The following is a 23,341-nucleotide window of genomic DNA, read 5'->3' as shown; positions in this document are numbered from 1 at the left end:
ATGAAATTCCAAAGTATAATAATAATAATCAGACAATGACAGACAACACATTAGCTCATTGTTAACCTTTTCCAAGTACTCACCCTAATAATTGAAACTTGTGGAGCATCTTGATTCTGCTCACAAAGATGAATCCATGCATAAATGACAAACATTAGATATGTGATACTATTTTTCCAGTGAATGTGAACACTTCAGAATCACTTTTTATTCAAAATATGTTTAATAACAAATGCTTTACATACAATTAAAACACATACATGAACACAAACTGCTTACACTTTTTCTCATTATATGTGTCACAATGAAGAATTAGTAGCAGAGTGGTTTGACTTTTTTTTTTATTCTCTCTTCGTACATTTTAGTAATGTAAATAAAATAACTAAATATGATCCTGCATGTGACAGCGAAGTATAAAAGACTACACATAAATACAATGTTTTAAATCAAATATAATCCTTTTAATCACTCACTTGGCTTTTGTGTTGTCAGTGCGTTATTGTCTCTTGAGTTGTAGAGAACTTTGGTTTGTTAATCAGCCTTTTCCTCCGTTTTGATAAGCGATGCCATTTACCGTTGATTTCTTAAGTTCTATTCTCATAGACTGACTCTCAGCACGCGACTCTGCCTTCACTCCACTCGATATGCCCAAGGAACCAAGCACCGTCTTCCCTGTTTTCAGGCTCTTGGACATTGGGATGCGGGTCAGCCCCGTACGAGGGGCCTGGGAATCGTGCCCACACTGTTTGACAATAGAGAGACAGAAAGACAGAGGGGAAGAGAGAGAGTACAGTTTCTCAGGCAGGAGAATGAAAGCACTCGGCATTTGAATGGCAAATGAAGAGCAATTCATTATAAAAAGGCAAAACAGGATTCCATATTTCTAAACAGTGTAACTCATTGGACAAAAACAGAATGAAAATGCAAATATTTATTCATTCTTTCACTTGCAAACCAGTTTGCCGGGCTTGCTTTCTGTGTGTTGTTACTGCTGCAAGGCTGTTTTTTGTCAGCCAGGGGGCACGGAGCCCTGTGAATCTGTTTGTGAATGTAAACACTGTGAAACAAATATAAATTGCAGCATGTCTGTAGCAGGGTGGCAGAATGCCACATCATTAGCTCTGCTGTGCTGAGGCCAGCCCATAAGGCCTTTTTTGTCACGCTAGCAAGCTGAGTCACAAAGAGGATATCATAAGGTCCACTGAAACATCAACACTGTTTGCTCTCATGGCCTTCAGTCCACTTAGTGATACTTGCAAATAAGATAATAACCGTGTAAAATGCATTAATGTAGGCTTTAACGTTCATAATTTTGACTGATTTGGGTTTGTCTTTTAGTGCTATTCTTTTCTAATGCTAAATTGTAGTCGTGTATTTTTTGGATTCGTTTTTTTTTTACTGGTTTCCTCAAAATATTGAAAACTACAAAGTGCCTAAAGTGTAAAGTTTTCTTTACTTTTAAATGGTTGTAAAAACAGAATATTTGATATGGCTCATATGCATATACTGTAAGTTATGTATACGATATAATCTTGTAAAACTGGCCATATTCATTTCTATCTTCATTATTTAGCAGGCTACTTCCTGGTCTGTGGAAGATGATGAATAGATGTATTTAGATTCTGGGGTATGGGCTGTTTAATTGATGCAAATGTGTATAGGTGGCTGTATTGTATAGGCACCTTTATCCATATTCTCATCAAAATACAATATGCCCATGCACGAATAACGCATGTGCATTTTCCATTTAAACAATCACTGTTGCGAATGAGTAACAACACTCCCGGCCTTTGCATCCTACTGAATATCATTTTACTGTTCTGGTGTAATGAGCCCGAGAAAAACATACCATGCTTTGTGTGGATCTGGTAGTGTTTGATGCAACAGGGGAAATGGTAATGGTGCTCATCACTTTGTTCTGTGTGGTCCGGGTCGTGGTAATTTGGCGAGGGGAGCGCAACACCGTCCCGGTCGACAGGGTCAGTTCCTTGCTCTCCGTTACTGGCCTCACTACCATCTTTGGGGTCAGACTGTTACCGAGATGAATATGGATCTTGTTATCATCAGTGGTGGTGATAATGCTCGTGTTACTGTGACCCTTCCTTATAGGCACCGGGACCATCTGCTTTTCAGGGGTAACCTTGAACACAGCCCGACCCATGGTCATTTCTTGGGGTTCTGGGGAGGAAGAGGCGTCAGGCACTGCCGTGGTGCTCACTGTCATGATGGTGACAGGAGATAATGGCCTTCCCGAGGTAGAGGAGGACGATTGGCTGCTGTCTGGAGACTTGGCTCTGGAAATAGTTGTGATGGTGACTGGAGATTTGGTTCTTTCTGGACCCTGATGACCATTGGTGGACCTACCCCGAACTGTAGCAGAGTGCGTCGGAATGATTGTAATTCTGGATTTAGGTTGTGATGGGTTCGCGTTTGGTAGCGTTGATGTTGAGAAGACATCCTCAGCAGTGGTGCTACTGATTTCAAGGGTGGCCATGTTGTTTTGGTGGTCCGGAGTCACTCGGATGTGTAAAGGCTGCCCTTGCTTGTGGGCCATAGTCAGGTTTTGATTTCCACTCATACTTGTTTTTTCCAGGCTGGTTTCTTGAGAGGTGGTGTCTTTCTTCCTCATCCAAGGAATCCAGGATTTCTTCATACTGATATCACTTCCAGATGAAGGGGAACGTACAATGCCACCAGTCTTTTCTGTTGGCTTCTTCAGACTCCTCTGCCTTAAGTTGTTCATGATGTGATTCTCTTCTTGCACAGATTTCCTGATAAATCCAGCCGGAGTATCTTCCTCTGTTGGCCCACTGGACAATGCTTCTGTCTGTACCCCAGTGGATGTGACAGCAACGTCCACCATCCTCCTTCCATTCAAACTGGGCCTTAGTGCACGACTGTGCCGCTTTGCTATCTCCAGTTCTTTGGTCAATTGGAGAACTTCAGTGCCCATGCTTTTGGCTTTCTCTTCCTCTTCAAAGAATCTCTGCTGCAGGACTGAGTAATCTACTTGTAGTTGAGAAAGCTGATCCTCCTTGTGCATCAGTTCATGTATCTTCTCCTTGAGAGCGACAACATCCGCCTGCATCTCCCTGGTTTTGGCCTCCTCTCGCTTGTATTGTTGTTGCAGGTCTTCCTCCTGGCTGTTCGCCTCTCCTTTCTCAATCGCTTTGTTCCGTGCTATTTGAATCCTCATGGCCTCCACTTGCTGGGAAAGGATGTTGGCTTTGTCTTGTTCCGTTATGAACCTTTTCTCCAAAATGTCGTATTGATCCTCTGTTTTGATCAGATCTCCCTCCACCACTTCAAGTTGTTTGAGACGATTTCTTAGGTGCTCAATCTCAAAGGTTAGCTCTTTAATTTTGTTATCTTCTCTTTTCCCAGCATCAGGAGCTCTTCCTTGCTCACATTTCACCAATTTGTTTGCAGATAGTCTTTCTGCCTGCTCCAAACTATCCAACCTCTTTTTCATTTGGCTGACCTTTGACAGAAGATCCTTTGTTTTATCTGTTTCAAATGCCAGCTTGGTGTTGAGCTCCTTCTTTTCTGTCGTCAGGCAATCGACTTTTGTTTCCATTTCTGATTTTAACTTCAAGAGTTTTTTGCTTTCTTCTATCAATTTCTCCGTCACCTCCATAACCTTACTCTGCTCATCTTTGACCATCTTACTCAAGTCTTCCTTTTTCTTTTCGTCTGACGTCATTCTTTCCACCAAAGTCTTTCGTTCCTCCATTAAAGCTACAGTCAAAGACTTGAGCTTACCTAAGTCATCCTTCAGGTTAAGCTCAGACTTTTCTAACTTGAGTTCGGAGGACTCAAGCTCTTTCATTCGGATCTTGAGCGTGACAACTTCCTCAGAGAGCTCTTTGGTCAGGCCCTTCTCTCGTTCTAAAGCAGCGTATAACTGAGCAGATTCGTTCTTACTTATGTTGAAGACACTTTCAAGTTTCTCCAACTCTATCATTCTTTTCTGAAGTTTCTCCACCTCTATCCGAAGTTCTTTACTTTTGTTGTTCTCCTCCTGCAGCTTCTTCCTGAGCTCCTTGCACTGATTTTCGGTTCGGGTGATCTCCTCATCGTTGCCTTCCATCTCCAGCACACGCTTCCTTAGATTCTCGAGCTCACTAATTAAGTTAGAGTTTAAACACTCTCCTTTGCCACTTTTGCTCTGCTGCAGTTCCTCTTCAGACTTTCTCAAGGCCTTGTTGCTCTCCTCTATCTCATCCACTGTACGCATAAGCCCTAGAATTTTTGAATTGAGTTGACGGTTGAGGAGCTCCTGACTGGCAAGCTTGGAGCTCATCTCTTCATGCTGCTGAGCGAGTGTGACAGTTTTTTCTTTAAGCTCGGCCTCTAAGCCGAGAGCCCTGTGGGCATCTTCCTGAGAGCGCTCCCTGGTTTCACTTAGTATCTTCCTTTGCTGCTGAAGCTGTTGGCTCAGTTCCTGGACCCGCTGAGTCTGTTGGTCCATTTGCTCCAGGTGTTGTTGCCGTTCATTGACCAACATCAGGGCAAAGGATTTCAGTTTCACCAGCTCCTCTTGCACTTTGGCCAGACGTTTAGAATGCTCCTTCTCCTTTTTCACCTGGTAGGCTTTCTCGTTGTCAAGCAGCCTCTTTAGTCTAGAAATGACAATAGGAAAAATCAATGTTATGCTTTAGTTAATAATAGGGATGTTCGATACCACTTTTTTCAGACCGATCCCGATACTCAGACACTCAGTACTCAGCGATACCGATACCAACTGCTGATAACAGTAGTACAATTTGACAAATAAAAAAAAATCACTAAAAGATATTTTTAAACAAATATATTTCCTTTAATTTTGACAAAAAAACAGCACAGTCACTCTTCAATAGTCTTAACGCTCAAAATAAAATACAAAAATGCTCTTTTAGTTTAAGATTCACAATTTTGAAGTATTTCCAAACCGGTGAAATTTTGGTGTAAAACTGCTGCAAGCTAGCTAGCGCCACTTACAGGCAAGGAGGACTCACTTAACGTCTTCCCCCTTGTACTCGTCTGCGTCACGAGTACTCGAGTACTTGAAAAAAGGCTGGTATCGGTCCGATACCGATACCTGGTATCGGTACTCGCCCATCCCTAGTTAATAATGTAATAAATCTAATAGTTACAAGTTTCTTGCTGCATTAAAGGCTGTATTATAGAAATATGAATCACTTTTCTGCAATCATGTATTTTTAGTAGAAAGTTAATAGTCATTTCAGTCATAATTTTTCATCCAATTATTATTATGGAAACTATTACTACTACTATTACTTATAACAGTTTCTGCATGCCAGTGGAAAACATTATCTTTGTTACTTTTTCTTTACATTTCTATCTGCAATGAATTTTTATGCTGCTCAGATAGCTGAGTTTTTGATACAGCTCACTGGCAATACAGATCAAGCAGGTAATTATTCATCAGCACAATTAACACTTGAGCCAAAACCAGAGTTAAATATTACAACCAGCTCTCCCAAAGTACTTCCTTCCTCCCAAATTGGGTTAGAGGCTAACACACAAACTTGATGTTTTCTATCACCTTGTGTGGGCTTCCTTTCTGTTTTCTACTTTCCGGTCTGCTAATGATGATTCATGCTGCTCCAACCAAATGCATGCAAAACAGATTGCAATGTTGCATGTTCTCCCTCTGCACCAGCACAAACATTTCGAGAGCAGTTATGAGCGAACAACCTTTGTAATGCAAAAGACACCAAAGAGTCCATAAACAAGTATTTGCATCTCCATTTGAAAGGAATTTCTCGTTTCAATGCATCAGCAAATGTAAGTGCAATCAGAAAAAAGAACTCAATCATAACTTACCACTGATGTTCTACAAGCAACACAGGCATAATTACAGTGATACAAAATCCAATCAGGATGCGTGACAAGTAGCCAGGGCCTCTTTTTTTTTTTTTTTTCTCCACAAATTATCCTCTGTCACATTCAAGCATGCTTGTTTAAGGACTATGAAAGGTGAATTACTACACTGCAGAACCATCAGACCTCTGGTGCACGATGTCACCTCATCCTTACGATGTGTCTGTGTCTGTGTGTGTGCGTGTGTATGTGGGTGTCTGCATGTGGAAGAAAGTGAGAGAGCCTGTGCACTGTTCTACTTTGCACTGTGAAAGGGGGTGGGATTTTTGCCACAGGAGGAGTGCTCTGCAAAACTCCCCCAATTTTCCTGCTTCCATGCAACACTGGCATGTTTGCGTGAAGGCCAGTCCAAACAATTTTCCAGACAGTTTAGGCCTTACCGAGTAAAACATCACACAGTTTGTAATTCTTCACAAGTTCATTTGAGGATTTCTCAGTTTTCTAACACTTTAACGGTAGAAACTATTAAAGGAAACAAAAGGGATTGTTCATTGTAGTTCCCCTTGAGGCGAAACTGGACTAGCACTGGTTTCCGTGAGATGAGGGAAACAGATACGGAATGGTTGGATGTGTCCTTTTTTTTTTTTTTTAATAAGGTGAAGAAGATTGAGGATGACAAATAGTAGCCATGGTCATAAGTTTATGAGGCTATCGTGATGCACAGCACTGGACTTTGATATATTCTGATAGAGTTGAAGTAATCACATGACATCATCATCTCTGACATAGCATCCAATTAGAAAATGTCGATTGAAAAAAAGGCTATATAGCTTGTGCTACCAATTGGAGACATTCAGGTCAAACTGTTATGTCTAAAGCTGTGAATCCATCTTTGACACAGCAATTTAATTTGTATGGTGAACCCCCCTACGCCCACCCCCATTTATTATTAGCACAAAATACATTTGTAAAAATGCAGAGGCATGTTCCTAATACAATTAGATATGATTCAATCCATTGAAAGTCAAATTGTGCTGATGAGAACTAAAAAAAAAACACATGGAATCATGGCACATCATTTTATCCCGTGTTTCCTGAGGAATTTGCTCAAAGGCAGTGAGGACCCTCTGTCTCCAAATGCTGAGGATCGAGGAAGACGAGAGCTGCCAACAATCTGTCACGACAATAGTGCGTTGTGGAGAATTGATCTCACTTGACTGAAAAAACAAATGTGTGAAGCATTGCTAATATGCTGCAAGACTGGTGTGCAGTGCTGCTAAGAGAATCAAACCGGAGACAAAGTGGACAGACATTAGGCAAGCATAATAACAGTACCATGCATAATAACTGTACAGTAAATTTTGTAGAGTAAACTTTACTTTGAAAAGACTATACTCGGTCCCAGTATTCGGAAGAGAGTTAAAAAAAAAAAAAAAAAAAAAAAAAAGGTTGGGAGACAGCTCTTTTTTTTTTTTTTTTTTGTCTCCTTTGGGACACACCAGCAACATGTTATCTAACAATAAGTGTAGCATAGGTTAAGTGGTAGAGTCTTCCATGCTGAAGGTTGTGGGATCATTTCTCAATCTGTGCATGTTTTATTGTTGTTCCTTTTGTTTTGTTTTGTTTTGTTTCGTATTTTACTCTCTTACAAGTGTAAAAGTTTACTGTGTTTAGAGTGGGGCCAAATATAGTCTTTTCAGAGTAAAATTTACTTTACGAAATTCTTTGGAACAACCTTCCACAAAAAAAAAAAAAAAAAAAAAAAAAAAGGTCCCTCTCGAGCTGCTTTTCAAACCCATCTTAAAACCCATCTTTATTCTTTGGCTTTTGGCGCACCATGAGACTTGATTTGATGCTTTGTGGTGTCTGTTATATTTTGTGCTATGAATTTGATGTATTTAGTTATTGTGGGAATGCTTTAGCATTCCCACAATAACTAAATAAAATACATAAATAAAATCAATTAATAAATAAATCAATAACTATTCAAATTATTCAAATTTCAACTAGCTTCAAAAATTCACGCCTTCCAGGGTATATATCATCTGATTCCACATTACTTATAGTATTTGCACAATTTAACATTTAATATTTTGCGCACTTTCCGCATTCATGTGATTTAAAAAAATATATATTTTATTTTTTTTTTGGCACGCGACCATTTATTATTTTGTTTTTCCACTTAGCCCGCTGGAGGACATCACACCAATGGAAAATTAGATTTTTCCATTTCAACTCAGGAGGAGACAACGTAGCATAGTACCAGACTTGCAGATATAATAGAAATGCATTTTTCTTTATGCATTTGTGTGTGCGTGTGTGTGTGTGTGTAAAGGGGGGGGGGGGGGGGGTCTCGTACGTGGCTCAATTTCAGAAAACTACGACCAAATCGTTATCAGCATTCACATGCACATTATCTACCTACGTATTCACACAGTAATCTCTGAAAATATAAACGCGATCGACGCAGTATTTTGGATTTTCTCCATTGATGCGATCATGCGCACTCAAAACACTCAATATCCATAAAATCCAAACTTTTGACCCGATCGTATTGATATTTTAAGAGATTGGTGTGGGCCTAAGTTAGAGATGTGCATGACTAACTTTTCGCGTTATAAAGAGTGCAGCTGAGTCTTGATTTCTGTCATCTAAAGTGACTCAGATCAACCTCCTGTAAATACCACTTGAGCAAAGCAAAGAGTTCTTGTCACAGCCACTTAAAGTTGACATTAAAGTGGAAGATTATTCTCTCCGATGTGCCTTTTGATTCTCATTCATGCAGTCATTCGCTGCAGGGGAGAAAGGTTAAAAGGTCAACGGAAAATATTCGCTCCTTACGCAATTGTTTATTTGGCACTCATTTTTGGTCTTCTTTATGACAACAGCACATTTGTCTCTCTGAGGGTTATTAATTTTTTACACTTTTGAATGCTTGAGCATTACCAGCATAAACACAATACCAGCACTTAACAAAAGTCAAACCGATGTATGCTATTCACAGCTTTATGGGGACATATTGGCAACTTCTGTGATTCTATGATGCTTTGAAGTCCGTCAATTTTACTTTTTCTTTGGCTTTTTAGTGTGTTTTGGATAGGCGTGCGGGGTGGTACGATGATAATAACGATAATAATAATTTAACTGTCTGGCCTGTCATTCGTAGTTGAGTGGATGGGTATATATTTTTATTATTATTTTTATTATTTATTGTTTTTATAAGACCATGTTAAATAAAACAGATTATTACTGTAACTGCATTGGATTCAATTCTTAATGTAAATATTCATATTTTTGCTAATGCATTAAATTAGAGCAAGAAGTTTCTACTATTTTCAACATTGGTACTTTTGACTGTCTAAAATAGGTACTGTGTGAATTCCTCAACTGAATCGAAAATCAATCTGAATCGTGAATCGTATTGGACCCTTGTGAATCGAATCGAATCGATTCTGGAAATCTGAATCGATAGTATGTGTAAATGTTTTTACTCTTCATAGTAACATTACAATTTAGTAAAATTCAAGAAGTCTTTAAATAAGTGGACTTTCCTCCCCATACACGTTAACTAACACGTTTTCCTTTTTATAATGTTTTTAAACATTCAGTTAAATGACATTTCAATTATTTCCTATGGGGACAAACATCCGAACAAATTAGAGTCAACCAGTGTCCCAACCCAATTTGTGGATCCATTTTGGAGGTTCCACTGAATGTGTTCAATTCTTCCTTCAGCAAGGCAACTGCCAATTACTCTCCTTCATCTGTGAGTGCTTTAATTAATTGGTAAGGGCTCAGTTCGTGTATACATTCAGCGCAGATAAACAGCTCATTTGATCTGTGTGAGGCCCTCCACATCCACGTGATGGAGTATCCATGGCGTGCTGTGTGTCCCTGTCTCTCCATCACACTTCCCAGGGGCAGTTTTCCTCATGACGGAAAGATCACAGGGAATGGGATGACATCATTTCCAAAGCGATGTCATGTTCTCTTGATTCTGTTTCTATTTTGTACAGACTTTATCTCCTTCAGTGTAGAAACAGACACCTTACACATCTAAAGTTTCCACTCTGCACAGACGTCTTAAGCCAGGGGTGTCAAACATAAGGCCCGCGGGCCGGATCAGGCCCGCAAAGGGGTTTAATCCGGCCCGCGAGATGATTTTGTAAAGCTTGAAAAAAATATATATATAGTAATGTTGGATTAATTAATCAGCCTGCCACAATCAAAATATATAAAATTTGTAATTTCACAAGCAGTCCTCAGATGAGCAATGCAACTTGTACAGGGGAATCGTCCAGGATGTCATTATTTTACACACAACTTAAAGTTACAGTTTGTTTAATTACTATTATTATTATTATTATTATTATTATTATTATTATTATTATTATTATTATTATTATTATTATTATTATTATTATTTTATTTTTTTTAATCATAGACCAACAAACGTGTTAAATATGACACAAATTCAATTACTCGTAACACAAATAGATATGACAAGGATTGGCATCTTTATAATGTAATATAATATAATAATAATATAATAATAATATAATAGAATGTAATATAATGTTATAATAAAACAACTGCGCCACGCAATGCATTCTGGGAACAATATATATGCAACGCGTGTGATTTAACACGTCCAGAACTCAGCGTTGCCGCGTTCCATTTGCATTTTTATATATATATATATTTATTTTTATTTTTTTTGGGAACAATATCATGACAGTTGAGCTCCGTAATTTAGGGCTGGCCCACAAATAGCAAAAATCTGCATGTAATTTACAGCACCCGTTTTTAAGTTATATACCGTTATTTGACCGATGCGGCCCACTTGGTAATATATTTTCCTCCATGCGGCCCCTGAGCTAACATGAGTTTGACACCCCTGTCTTAAGCAGTAGTTACTAATATTTAATATTTCAGTTGCCTTGTTTATCTGTTTGAGTGGGGGCCAAATGAAAACACTTTATCAAAAACATGCAATTTAGTTGTCATCACTGCCAATTAACACATTCACTGCCAGCCCAGCAAAAAAAGTAATCATTTGACGTCTTTTTCCGTCAATGGCAGTGAATGAGTTAAGTTACACAACCGCAATACATCCCGATTGCCTAATCGTGCCAACGTCAGCAAACGAATTCCAGATGGATTTGTAACTTAAAATAAAAAAAAGGAAAAAAAAGGGGGAGGCGTATTTTCATGAAAATAAATAGAATTTGGCCTAAATAGTAAATTGAGTAGACATTTTGGTGCTTTATCTACACCATATGGTGTCCAAAGCGTTTAACAAAGCCCGACCGGCATTCAATTTTCAAATTGAGCTATTTGTGGGGCCGTTTCGGGTCAGTTCCAATGGACAGTATAGTAAGTAAACAAGTCTAAATAGTGGCTATTGGTAAATCCTCTGATTGGATCGGTGATTCAGTGTGTTTTTCCTCACCTTTCTCTCTCTTGCTCAAGTAGATTGGTAAAGTCGTCACTCTTGTTCATGTAATCGACGTGTTTGCGCTTCTCGCTGTCCAGCTCGTGAACTGTGCGACGGTGGCACTTTTCGGCGAGCAGCAGCTGACCCAGCATCCGCCTGTAGGTTTCCCTGTGCTTCTCCTGCAGGCGCTCCAGCTGCAAAAAGAGCACAAAGAACAATGTCATTTCACGAGACGTGATAATCAAGTGTGGCGAAAGATTGCTGCGACTGACCTCAAGCACGGCCTTTTGGTATACACTGTGGGTGTGCGGCGGGGCGCCGGTGATGAGGCCGTCCCTCTGCAGGGCCTGGAGGGCCGAGCTACCTGCTGCGCAGCTGCCTGCCGATGCGACGGTCACTTGAGGGGTTTGCTTGGATCTTAGCATGCCGATAACATCTTCTCTTGCCTGCGGTCATACGGAGATAGACAAAGATTAAAATGGCATAATGCAGCTTGAAGTGTGAAAATAATAGGGCCGATTATCGGCGCCGATATTTGGCATTTTGACAAATATCGGCATCGGCCATTTTTTGAATCTGAAGGCCGATAAAGCTCACTGAGCAGGGGATACTTGCGAACGTAGCGAATTTGGGGTTTTCATCAGGATTTGTAAGATGTTCGCAGTCAGTTTTTATTTGTCGTAAACACATTTGGAACATATTCACACAATTTTTCACCGCAAAAATCTTTTTGAAACGTTTTTACGAACCCTAACAAAAACCCCAAATGAGCTACATTCACATGAATTTGTTACTCAGTGAGAAATTATATATAGTTTGAAAGAATCCCCCCCCCCCCCCCCTCCCCATTTTACTGCAAATGAATATCGGCTTGAAATATCGGTTATCGGCCAACTTGACTACAAATAATCTGTATCGGTATCAGCCTTGAAAAAACCATATCGGTCTATCACTAGAAAATAAACAGCAGGAAATGATCAAATGATGTTGTAATTGGTATTTTTCTCAAAAATGAATGGATTTACTTCACTAGGTTTTGGGTTGTTATGCAGCAGCCATTTTCTAAAACTGCAAAAAGAAAAAAGGGTTCTAGGTCACAGTTTACTGGATCATCTATCATCATAGTAAGATTTTGTAATCATTAAGAAGGTGGAAATTGTGTTGGGAAGACTTTTTTGATTGATGTTGTAGTAGTATATAGTACACTTGATTCGTGATATATTGGCAATAGTACAAAGGGGGAATTACGAAGCTTTGGTAAAACCTTTTCTGTTGAGGCAAAGTGTCAACCCTGACCACAAGGTGGTGTTGTAGATCAACTTTAATCGTTGATTGCTGTGTGACGCTGCCATTCAGACTGTGCTGTGCATACTTTGAATACTATGTGCTCCTGTGCTTACAAGCTAACTTTAGCGTTTGCAAATATTTAATAAGTGAGGCCTAACTGAATCATTTTGCCATCAAAACATTGGCAGCCGATCAGGATAGGATGTTGAGCCCACCTGAATCTCTCCTTCCATGATCCCCAGCAGTTTGAGCAGATCCTGTTTGGACAGGTTCATCACACCGCCTCCCTTTTCTCCAGTCTTGGAGTCCATCAGTGTCTGCTCTTCGTCAAATATCGCCTCCTTGTTATCGTCACCCTCCTGTTGCTGAACTTTGGCCTTCATGTTCTTCACAGCAAGACACACATCCTGCTCATGGCTGATGTCACGTCGACCATCCTGTGGGACGCCGAGCACCCCGTTGGTCGGCCGTGCCACCTCGCTGCTTTTGGATCTCATCCCCCGCCTGGGCCAAGGACAGAGAACAAAGTACGTAATCTGACTTTATCTACCCATTCATTTTCTGTAGTGCTTGTTCTCATAACAATAGCAGGTGAGCTGATTTTGGGTACGAGGTTGTGTACACTCCCGAAATGGTTGCCAGCAAATTGAGGTGCTCATATAGACCAGGGGTGTCAAACATACGGCCCGCGGGCCGGATCAGGCCCGCAAAGGGGTTTAATCCGGCCATCGAGATGATTTTGTAAAGTTAATTTTTTATTTATTTATTTTTTTAATTGTAATGTCGGACTAATTAATCAGCCGGCCACAATCACAATAGGCTATATAAAATTTGTAATTTCACAAGCAGTCCTCAAATGAGCAATGCAATTCGTACCTGTACTTGGGGAATCGTCCTGGATGTCATTATTTTACACTTGGGCTGGCCAAAAAATAAAATCTCGATTTTTGCAGTCATTCAGGATGATTACGATTTTAATGGATTTTAATCTAATAAATCCAACAAACATTTATTTAAAGGTTTCATGTATTCAAAAATAATTCCTGTGCAAAATGTTCAGACACCAGTAATGTATACTGATTCTAAATTAGTTTTAACATAAAATTAACATTTAAAGTTTGTGCTGTACACATCCAGAACTCTGTGTTGCCGCGTTCCATTTGCATTTGTATTATTTATTTTTTTGGGAATAATATGATTACAGTTGAGCTCCGTAATTTAGGGCTGGCACACAAATAGCGAAAATCTGCGTATAATTGAGGGCTAACATGAGTTTGACACCCCTGATTTCGGCAGTCACAATGAACCTAACATGAATGCTTTTGGAATGTGGGAGGAAACCGGAATACCCGGAGAGAATGTGTTTAACCAGTCAGCCATTGGGCCGTCATCTAACTTCCAAATCAAATCAAAATATCATTTTTCTAATCCTAATTTTGCACCATTAATCATGTTTAGAGGCAGCGTGTGGTTTGCCTCCCTTGCAACCTTGATTTTAGCACAGCTGGAAAGAAAACTGTGACTCACTTGCATAGTGCGCTCATTGTTCAAACACACACATGCGGTTCATCAAAATGGGAGTGTGTGTGCTTCTAATCTCAATCTGTCCTTGAGACAAGTCATGTCTGCGATCTTTTGAACGAACATCATCGAAGCGCCAAGAAAACGTCGTCAGACAAGAAGACACTTTTGGAACAGGTGTTCCAAAATGTGAAACAAATGGAAATATGTGGAAAAGTGATGACACAACTGGGAACGCTGTCCTGTACAGTAAATAGGGAACAGTATGCCTTTGAACACTTGATAGAATCACATTTACGACAAGATGCATCATAGAGAGCTTGTTTGTTAACGATTGTGGCTCAAGAGGAAGTGAAATCTTAATGGTGCTTGAAACTCCCCTTATTTCCCGTGGAAATAAGCCCTTCACGTTACGGAGAAGAACACGAGATAGGACCGTATCGCTCAGTTCAAAGAGAAAAATGGCACATGACGTTCATGCCTCATCTCACCTCTGGGAGTTCCCTGGGTGCACACAGTGCTACTTGATTTCCTTTACCTGTTATCTATCTGCATACCTGTAATCACTGGGTCACATGCAAAGCAGCGCGCAAGTGCTCCCACATTTGAATGAGGCATGACAAATGTCCTGATGACTTTAAAGTTTGCCCGACTTGGCTCGAGCGATGCAGCGTGTGTAATGCTGTGAATAGTGTTGACAAAATCAGCCGTTCGCTGTTTTATTTTTATATGCTGGGCTGATGCCATGATGATCCACGTTATTACGGTACAGTATCTGTTGCTCTCATGTTACAGGGCGCAAACAGAGCAAGCTTGCTTCAGACTGTCTAATTAAAGAATATATGTCGTCGTTAATTGATGGAAAGTATGGGAAAAAATATAAAGGACATCTTCACAAGAAAACTTTTGCAAAAAAAAAAAAAAATCTTCAAATTTTAAAATCCCTGGCATTTCACAACTATGATGCGGATGAATATAGTATGTCTGGTGAATTCTATAGTTTTGAGCTTATTTATTCAATTGTTCCTGAATGCCATGATACTAGTAGGGCTGGGCGATATGGCTAAAAAATTTCTTACCGATTCAACGTCTTATCATCATTGCTCTATTTATTTTTTTATTTATTTTTTTGTGTGTGTGTGCGTTTGCGTGCGTGCGTTTGCGTGCCTGCGTTTGCGTGCAAATACGTATGAATTTATACTCATTAATTCACCTAAAGCCTTATAAATATCCCATTACCCTTCGCCTTAACCAGGTACTTCAGAATCTTGCCAGAGTCATGAGGTTTAAATGGTCAGGAGACCAGAGAAAAGGTCAGAAAAAAAATAAAGAGAAAAGAAAGATAAATCAAAGTGAAATCCAGCACCGACCAAACACTTCCTGCCTTCCCCATGATTACAAAATCAAAGTCTTACGCCAACCCCGGAAGCCTCTAAATGCCAGCAAATTTAGCGAGATTTAGAATTAATTCGATTTATTGCCCAGCCCTAGATGGGGAGTAACGTTTAGTATGAAGGATATATGATGACATCCACCACCACACATATCAGCAGAGAGCATAATCTGTCTGCCTGTGCCTCAATCCAATTCACCAATATTGCATTATACCACCTGTCCTGCACCACAACTTAGACCTGCTTTTAGCTGGTTTTAAGGTCTAGTCTACTTTCTGTCACCAAATTATCAGGAGAGTCTCAGGGACCACCGGAACGCAGTCTGCCAAGTTCCCGAACATGAAAATGAAGTGTGTCAGTTTTATACAAAATAAAGCCCTCAATGTGAACCTTTTGATTAAAAATTTGAAATCTGATCATGCGTGGGCTCTATTTATGACATTGTTGTATTTGACAAGTCTTAGTTAGGGTCAGCCAGGATAGCAAGAACTCATCATCCCTTCAATGCCTTTCCTGTTTGATCCACCTTGCCTGGTCATTGAAGCTTTGACTCCATTGAATCCTCCTGAGCAACAAATGGGCATTCCAGAATCCAGAGTCACGTGCGCTACATTCCAGTCTGGCATTCAGCACTCCCAGTTGTCTTAATGGAGAATAAAAAAGAGCTGTCGGACAATCAGGCTTTAGTCAAAGGTCTTTTGGTGATGACCCGACTGCCCACACCACACATTCATTCACAACATGACTGATTGTTTGGCATCCAACATGGTGCAGTGTTATATCTTGTGACTGAGCCAGCGAGGCCACAAACAAAGCCTAAATTTAAAATGGGAACCAACATGGAACTCATGGCAAGTCCAGCTGTCACGTAAACGCACATACATACACGTATTTATAGTGCCTCATTCCACAGAGAAAAGAAGGAGCTATAAAGTATGTCAGTGGTCAGTGGGTGGATGGTTGCTACATGACTTTTATCTTTGGTCTAAATTTGGGTCACTTTTTTTTTTATTTTTTTTTTATTTTTTATTTTTTTTATTTTTTGACTTAATGTGTCAAATATACAAAATAGCTTCCACATAGTGTCGTGTAGAGTGGTGTCAAATACTAGTTATGGTTAACCACTGTCAACTTGAAATAATGTCATGTTTTTGATAACATGGAAGTTTTTTTTGTTTTTTTTTTTCAATCAATTACCGTAATTTAGTTGTTTACTTCAGTTAAGCGACAAAATAATCAACAGATTAATCAATTATTAATCATTTATTTGAAGTCCAGACTTAAAATAAATGCCGCTTTGCCTACACACTATTGGCTAATTTAACCATATCCCAAAAATTGGGTTAGTAGTCACTCCAGAGACCCTTTTTTTTTTGTTTTTTTTTGTTATAAAATTAAAAAGTTGTTTTTCAATTGTATGCCCCATTTGAATGTTGAATCTTCTGTGCAGATTTTAGAATGGACTTTAATGACAAAGCTCAAAATTGTTCACTTGTTGACTAAAAGTGGACAGGAAGTAATATGGAGACTACCCACAGTAAGTTAAAAAAAAATTGTGTGTAAGACAACTTAACTGTATATTTACTTCTGAGCACTGCTCATGTAGGTTTTTAAGCTTACTTTTTCTCTTTTTTCTTTTTTTTCTAGAATTCTCAGTTCAGAAGTGATGCAGTTGCACATGATGCTATTGAGTGTGACTATGTTCTGAACAAACGGGTCGAGAACAATCTGTTCCTTGACCCGAGTTGACCTCCAAGTTGCTCTTAATTTCACCCCCCTTAATTTCACCCCCCCCCCCCCCCCCCCCCATAACATACAGTGTAGAATATGTTCAATATTGTCTAAAGATGTAATCAACTTTCAATTTACCTTTGCCTCCTGATGGATTTCATTTAGTGCAATATTCTTCCTTTCCGGATAGATGTCGGGGTGCAACTAGTTATCTTACAGAGGCGTGCAACCCACCACCCACTATTGGACTTGCAACCCCTCTGACATCATAACCCGTTAGGCACCAATTAGCAGCTAATCCAATGTTTACAGCCGGTGCGCTTTGCCGCCGCGCCATTCAGGATCAAATGATCTGGAGAAGATCTTAGGTTGCTATGGAGTCTGAGGACTTATTTTTAAACCAAATTGAGTTATGAGTACCAGTGATCTGTGAAACATCCAAATGTGTCTAAACTGCATTTTTGGAATTCAACTGCAGGGGGCTCGTATATGTCTTAAGAGCTTCGCATGTGTCTGTGACAGCTGTTGTTGAGGCCCACCAGACTCCGAGAGAAGACGCCGGTAGCGCCGACACTTTCAAGCGTACTTCAGTACGTGCGCACAACCACTCATGCTACCTTTCTATATGGAGTGGAATTTCTGATATGTAAAAAAAAAAAAATAAAAAATAAAAAAGTTGTTTTTATCCAATCTTTCTCGTTTTAGTTATAAAAGGATAGCACATTAAGACTCCTTGCCAGCCTGACATCCAGCTCCAGTTCAACAGTTGACAACACTTAGATATCGTTTTGCATTCCTGTTGGATGCTATGTGAAGGCTATGTGTGACACATTAAAGCTACAGTATGTGTAATGTTCTATATTAAGGACATGTGAGTGAATACAATCCTTAGTTAGAACCAGATATGTGGCCTTGTGGGTCTAAAGCTGGAACAGTTACGATGTGTAACCTTGTCAATACCGAGCAATACGAATACTTAAACTTCACTGATCTTACAAGGAAAATTAAGGCACTGAATATAATGATTAATGAATAGAGTAGTGCATACTGTAATACAATTGCACTAAACCAGTCCTCCTCTTGAGGGAGGCACGATGGCTGACTGGTTAGCACGTCGCCTCCCAGTTCTGAGGTCTCCGGTTCGAGTCCAGGCTCGGACCTTCCTGGGTGGAGTTTGCATGTTCTCGCCGTGCCCGCGTGGGTCTTCTCCGGGTACTCCGGTCTCCTCCCACATTCCAAAGACATGCATGGCAGGTTAATTGGGCGCTCCGAATTGTCCCTAGGTGTGCGTGTGAGTGTGGATTGTTGTTCGTCTCTGTGTGCCCTGCGATTGGTTGGCAACCGGTCCGGGGTGTCCCACCGCCTACTGCCCAGAGCCAGCTGAGATAGGCGCCAGCACCCCCCTCCTTGTGAGGAGTAAGCGGTCAAGAAAACGGATGGATGGACAGTCCTCCTCTCGCGGGGTGGTGGTGTGCGATGCCAGGGGTCACGTGTGTGACCCCAGGGAACGTGTTTTGTTTTGTTTTTTGGCAATGCTAGAATAGAGTGTAATTGCACAATCACTACAGTAGGAGGCAGTGGCACTATCATTGTCAAAGAGTCAAGAATTTAGCTCCTCTGCAGAGGTGTACAGGTGCTTACAAAAAAATTGCAGACAAATTGACCTATTTATAGTCGTTTTTCTATGCTTTCACACTCTTGTTACATAAAAGTGGATTTTTTTTAACTAATAGAAATATGGCTTCATCTTTTAGTCATTAATTCATAAAATTGAGTTAAAATTGAATAAGATGCACTGTACTGTAAAAAAAAAAAAAAAAAAAAGTGCTATTGATTTGTATTGAGGTAATTTTCTGCCACTAGAGGGCATAATTGCATTTGTAAAGATTTGGTGACAACTCATCATCTTCACCTTTAAGATGAAGTAGTAACTTGTGAAATTCTGCACATTTTTAAAGTTGTAAAATACAACTTCACCCCAGACTCCACAAATATATGCATTAGTATTAAATTTGTTACTGTTAAATTTAGTTAATTTAATTAATTTCAGTACTGGCACACACTCACAGTCAGTTGGACAACTTCAGATTTACACTCACTCATTCACAAGTCATTTACAAGCCGATAATTGCACTATATATTCACAAATGTAATTTTTCCAAGCGGCCATTTGGGTACACAGTTAGCAGATGCACTCTGAATGAGCTGAAACGAGCACACGGCAACATAAACGAGCAATGCGTTGCCGCTGCTTCTCTTTGTGGCAATAGATGCCACATCGGCTGAGGAGGATTGTAGAGCCGCAAGAAAGAAAGGAAGGGCGAGGGTGAGGGAAGAGTGAGGTTGGGCTCGGCTTCTGGACACTTGGCCAAATAAACCTTTGAAGGTGATGAAAGCCACCCCTGTGTTGGAATCCAATGCTTGGCAGTGAGGCATGTTTCAGGTTAGTTTTTGGTATACAGTACTGTGGCGGTATGCAGTTAGTACATGTTGACCAGTGAATAGAGGGTAGTGGCTGATGACCTCATGCAGAAGAAATTGAGTTGATTTTAACAGCATTACAGCCTGTATGCTGAATAAAATGTGTCATCCTGCTGCAGCATGCTGAGAAGCGGTGTATTTTCTATTGGTCATGAACTGCGTGCTTGTTTTTGTTTGTTTATTTGTTTGTTGTAAAGTAGATGAACATGCACATGAAGCTAGATGACGTAAGTCAACTGACTCCAGTGTCATTATATTTGTCGTCATCAAAGTTAAGTTCAGTGGATGAACAGTGGTTAACTTGTCACACTTGAGTGACATTTACAACCCATCTCATGTTCCGGTTAAGCCTTTATTATTTGTCATTGAAGTTAAGGTAGTGTTTTAGTTGCGTACCATTTGAATATTAACAATGGTCCCGGTTAACTTTTACGCTTTGCACTAGGGGTGTAAATTGCCTAGTACCTGACGATTCGATTCGTATCACGATTCACAGGTCACGATTCGATTCGATACCGATTAATCCCGATACGAATTTATAAGTCGATTGTTGCGATTTTTTTTCATTCAAATTTAGAAAATACTAATCAGTAAGCTTGTAGAGTGTAAGATTTATATGAAAATGTATTATTTATTTATCTGAAATTTCAGTCTTATAGAGGTTGTAATTTGTTTCATGTTTGAACAGCATTGAAATAAAATATTAAGGCTTAATGTTCCGTTCATATAACATTCTTCCATGCTTAAGGTGTGAATCCTAAAAAAAAAAAAAAAAAAAAAAATCCATTTTGCCGATTATTGAATCGATTCGAGAATCGCGCGATGTAGTATCGCGATATATCACCGAATCGATTTTTTTTTAACACCCCTACTTTGCACATGTAAACCAGTTTGGAATGAGTCTAGCAACTGCTCTAGTGAATGTCAGTAGACCTTACATGACGATATGACTTCATGCTCATGACTCAGTCTGCTAATCATCCTTCATTGTCTGTTGGAATTCTGCCCACGTGCAAACACGAACTAAATGCTCACATTCATGTATTGCAATAAAATGCCATTCATCCAGATATTTTATTCATGACTCTAACCACTCGTCATTGACGATAACAATGATGAAGCTCTCGTAGCGTGAACAACACAATATTTAAGTCATGAGTGAATAATTTGTGAAAAATTTGAAATAACGATACACTGAAAAGAAACTTTGTTCATTCGCACAGTGAAGAAGAGTGCTGGCTTGACTTAAGTCAGGCTGTTAGTTGTCTTCGGTGACTGATAACTGTGAAACAGTCTTTTTTTTTTTTTTCAGTCTGACAGGAGGAACGAGACACTCAAATAAAAGAAGAAAAGAGTTACCTGTGTGTTGTCCTCCACCTTGAGTTGGCTGTCGCCCCTCGTGGATAATCCTGGTAATGTATTGAAGTGAAGCATCCACAAATATCCACTTGAGATGTCCTGCAGTGGTGCAATTCCCCTTGCTCCTTTCCTTCTTACTTGGTCAGATCAGGGAGGGAATAGAAGAAAGCAATAATGGAGCGCTGTAACTTCCCACTCTTAACTCTCTCTCTCGCTCACTCTTACCCTCCCTCGTTCACTCCCACAACCTATTCACTTCTGCTCAAACTGGAGCAATCCCTTCCAGAAGGCAGTTGGGGCAAGTATCGACATAAAAAAAAAAAAAAAGAGGACAAATCAGATGTTTTGTCCTCTTGAGAGAATTAATTTGTCGCCCGGGAGGGAGAAGATAGAAATACAGTCTGATGTTTTGAGCATCCCTCGCAATTATTCTCTTCAGAGACACAGTAGCTATAAAAAAAAAAAAAAAAAAAGTTCCACTCTATATATAACTCCTCCTTTCTTGCCAGCATGGGTGCTGTTGGCAGCTGAAGTTATCTGAATCTTAGACGAGTTGGCCGGCCAGCAAGAGCGCTAACTCTCCCCGCTGACCTGGGATGACAGCTGAACCATGTCATCATAACGCTCGGAGAGTCCGGTGACAGCAGACACCCAAGCCCTTAAAAGTTGCTCCGAGGAACCACCAACTGCTGACGTTTCGGTGGTCTTGGAGTGTGAGCGTGAGCCAAACTTTCCAACACTCCTGTAGCGACACTTGCTACAATGTAAATTTAGACGGTGAGGTCAGCGCATAGTACATTAGTCATCGAGCTCTACGATACACTTCATCAGGTTCTCTTGCTCCAATGAGGTCCAAAAGAGGAGCGGTGTCAAAAATTTACTTTAGCACAGTAGGCCAAAAAGGCACACTTAGAGGCCCTATTTTAAAATGATAAAGAAATGACCCCAGTAGTTTGACCAGAACAAATATTCTGAATGTCATACGCAAACATTTATTAAATACTATATTTTAAAGCATGTAGTAATGTATGTTTTTTGCTCAAACGCAACCTGTGCTACCTTTAGCGTAACGATCCACTGTCAAGCTAAAGGATCATCTTAAATATTCGGGTCATTTTTTTTAATTTTTTTTTAATATATATATATATATATATATATTATGCAGGTAATTAACTGATTAGACAAAGAGGGGGATCAGCGCGTGTGCAGTGGATAAATTTTTTTGAAGATGTCCTCATAACTTTAAATGTAATTAACACATACCAGGTGCCCTTTAAATTTGGTGGGGAAAAAACATCCTTTATAATTAAGCGATTAATCGTGATGAATCAAAATTCTGAAATATGTTTTTTTTTTTTTTTTTTTTTTTTTTTTTTTTTTTATCGGCCCAATATTCAGATTTTCAACAAAAACATATCTCTGTTTTGTACTTGTGACTGCTGCTGCTGCTGCTAATGCTGAGTTTTTCCTGCCGTTAGATCCACCTGCTTTCAGTCAACACTCCAATTGTGACACATGGTTTTGTTCAAATGATCTCATTGATCTGCAAGGAAAAGGGCCAAAAGCCAACAATTATGTATTTGGATATTTCTTTGATTCTACTGAGAATATGGATCATTTTTTAACTTTTTGTTGATGCGTACCATGTGTTCAGTATTGACTTGATGTACGCTTGTGAGGACAGTCGGTACATTATGTCAGGCCACAGATGTTGAAAACTGGTTCATTTCGTCTGACTTCCGTGAAGGTTCACTTCCATCTCAGATAGTGTGAATGTGAGTGGGAATGCTTGTCTGTCTCTATATTTACCCTGTGATTAATTGCCAACCTGTCCAGGGTAGTCCACCTGTCCCACTGAATCAAGGACTGGGTCCAATGCTCTGAACAGGATAAACAAAAAAAAATGGACGGATGGATCATTTTATACCATATCAAACCGAGACTGTTGACATGCATGCATCCTGCAAGTGTTAAACATAAGTACAGTGGACCCCGCTATTCAGATTCAGATTTATCCTACAAGTGGCCACTCATTTTTAGCTTCCCAGTTTGCATGCATACTTGAAGTTAGTCCATGAATGAATATATCGAGAAACATATCGAAGCACAGGACAGAGAGAGATCACAGGATATCGGGACTGGTATGGCCTGTGAAAATTTGTGTTTAAATAAATATATATATATAGAAAATCAATGAGTAAGTGATGTCCCTCCCTAAAAAGAATTACGATTGCCACAAAATAAGCACTATGAAACTCCTCAAATCACTTCAAAATAGTTCTTTGCCACTAATTGCTTTAACCTG

General features: G+C 39.7%; 2 protein-coding genes across 2 annotated transcripts in view; one reads left to right on the top strand and one right to left on the bottom strand.

The window, feature by feature from the left end:
* Positions 1-186: 186 nt before the first annotated feature.
* LOC144031818 (filamin-A-interacting protein 1-like) lies at positions 187-21,489 on the bottom strand. Its single transcript, XM_077539261.1, has 6 exons — positions 21,037-21,489; positions 12,766-13,054; positions 11,536-11,709; positions 11,279-11,457; positions 1,850-4,622; positions 187-742 (listed from the first exon to the last, which is right to left on the bottom strand). Exons 2-6 carry the CDS (start codon positions 13,045-13,047, stop codon positions 536-538), a joined length of 3,615 nt encoding a protein of 1,204 aa, XP_077395387.1. The 5' UTR covers positions 13,048-13,054; positions 21,037-21,489; the 3' UTR covers positions 187-535.
* tfb1m (transcription factor B1, mitochondrial) overlaps positions 12,981-23,341 on the top strand; it is a 48,031-nt gene continuing 37,670 nt past the window's right edge. The window contains exon 1 of the mRNA XM_077539263.1: positions 12,981-13,077. The gene's annotated coding sequence lies outside the window, so the exon portion shown is untranslated. The remainder of the gene's footprint in view (positions 13,078-23,341) is intronic.

Source organism: Festucalex cinctus, chromosome 12 (genome assembly GCF_051991245.1).
Source record: "Festucalex cinctus isolate MCC-2025b chromosome 12, RoL_Fcin_1.0, whole genome shotgun sequence".
NCBI lineage: Eukaryota > Metazoa > Chordata > Actinopteri > Syngnathiformes > Syngnathidae > Festucalex > Festucalex cinctus.
Note: the sequence above shows the minus strand (reverse complement) of the source record. Positions and strands in the feature narration are given on the sequence as shown.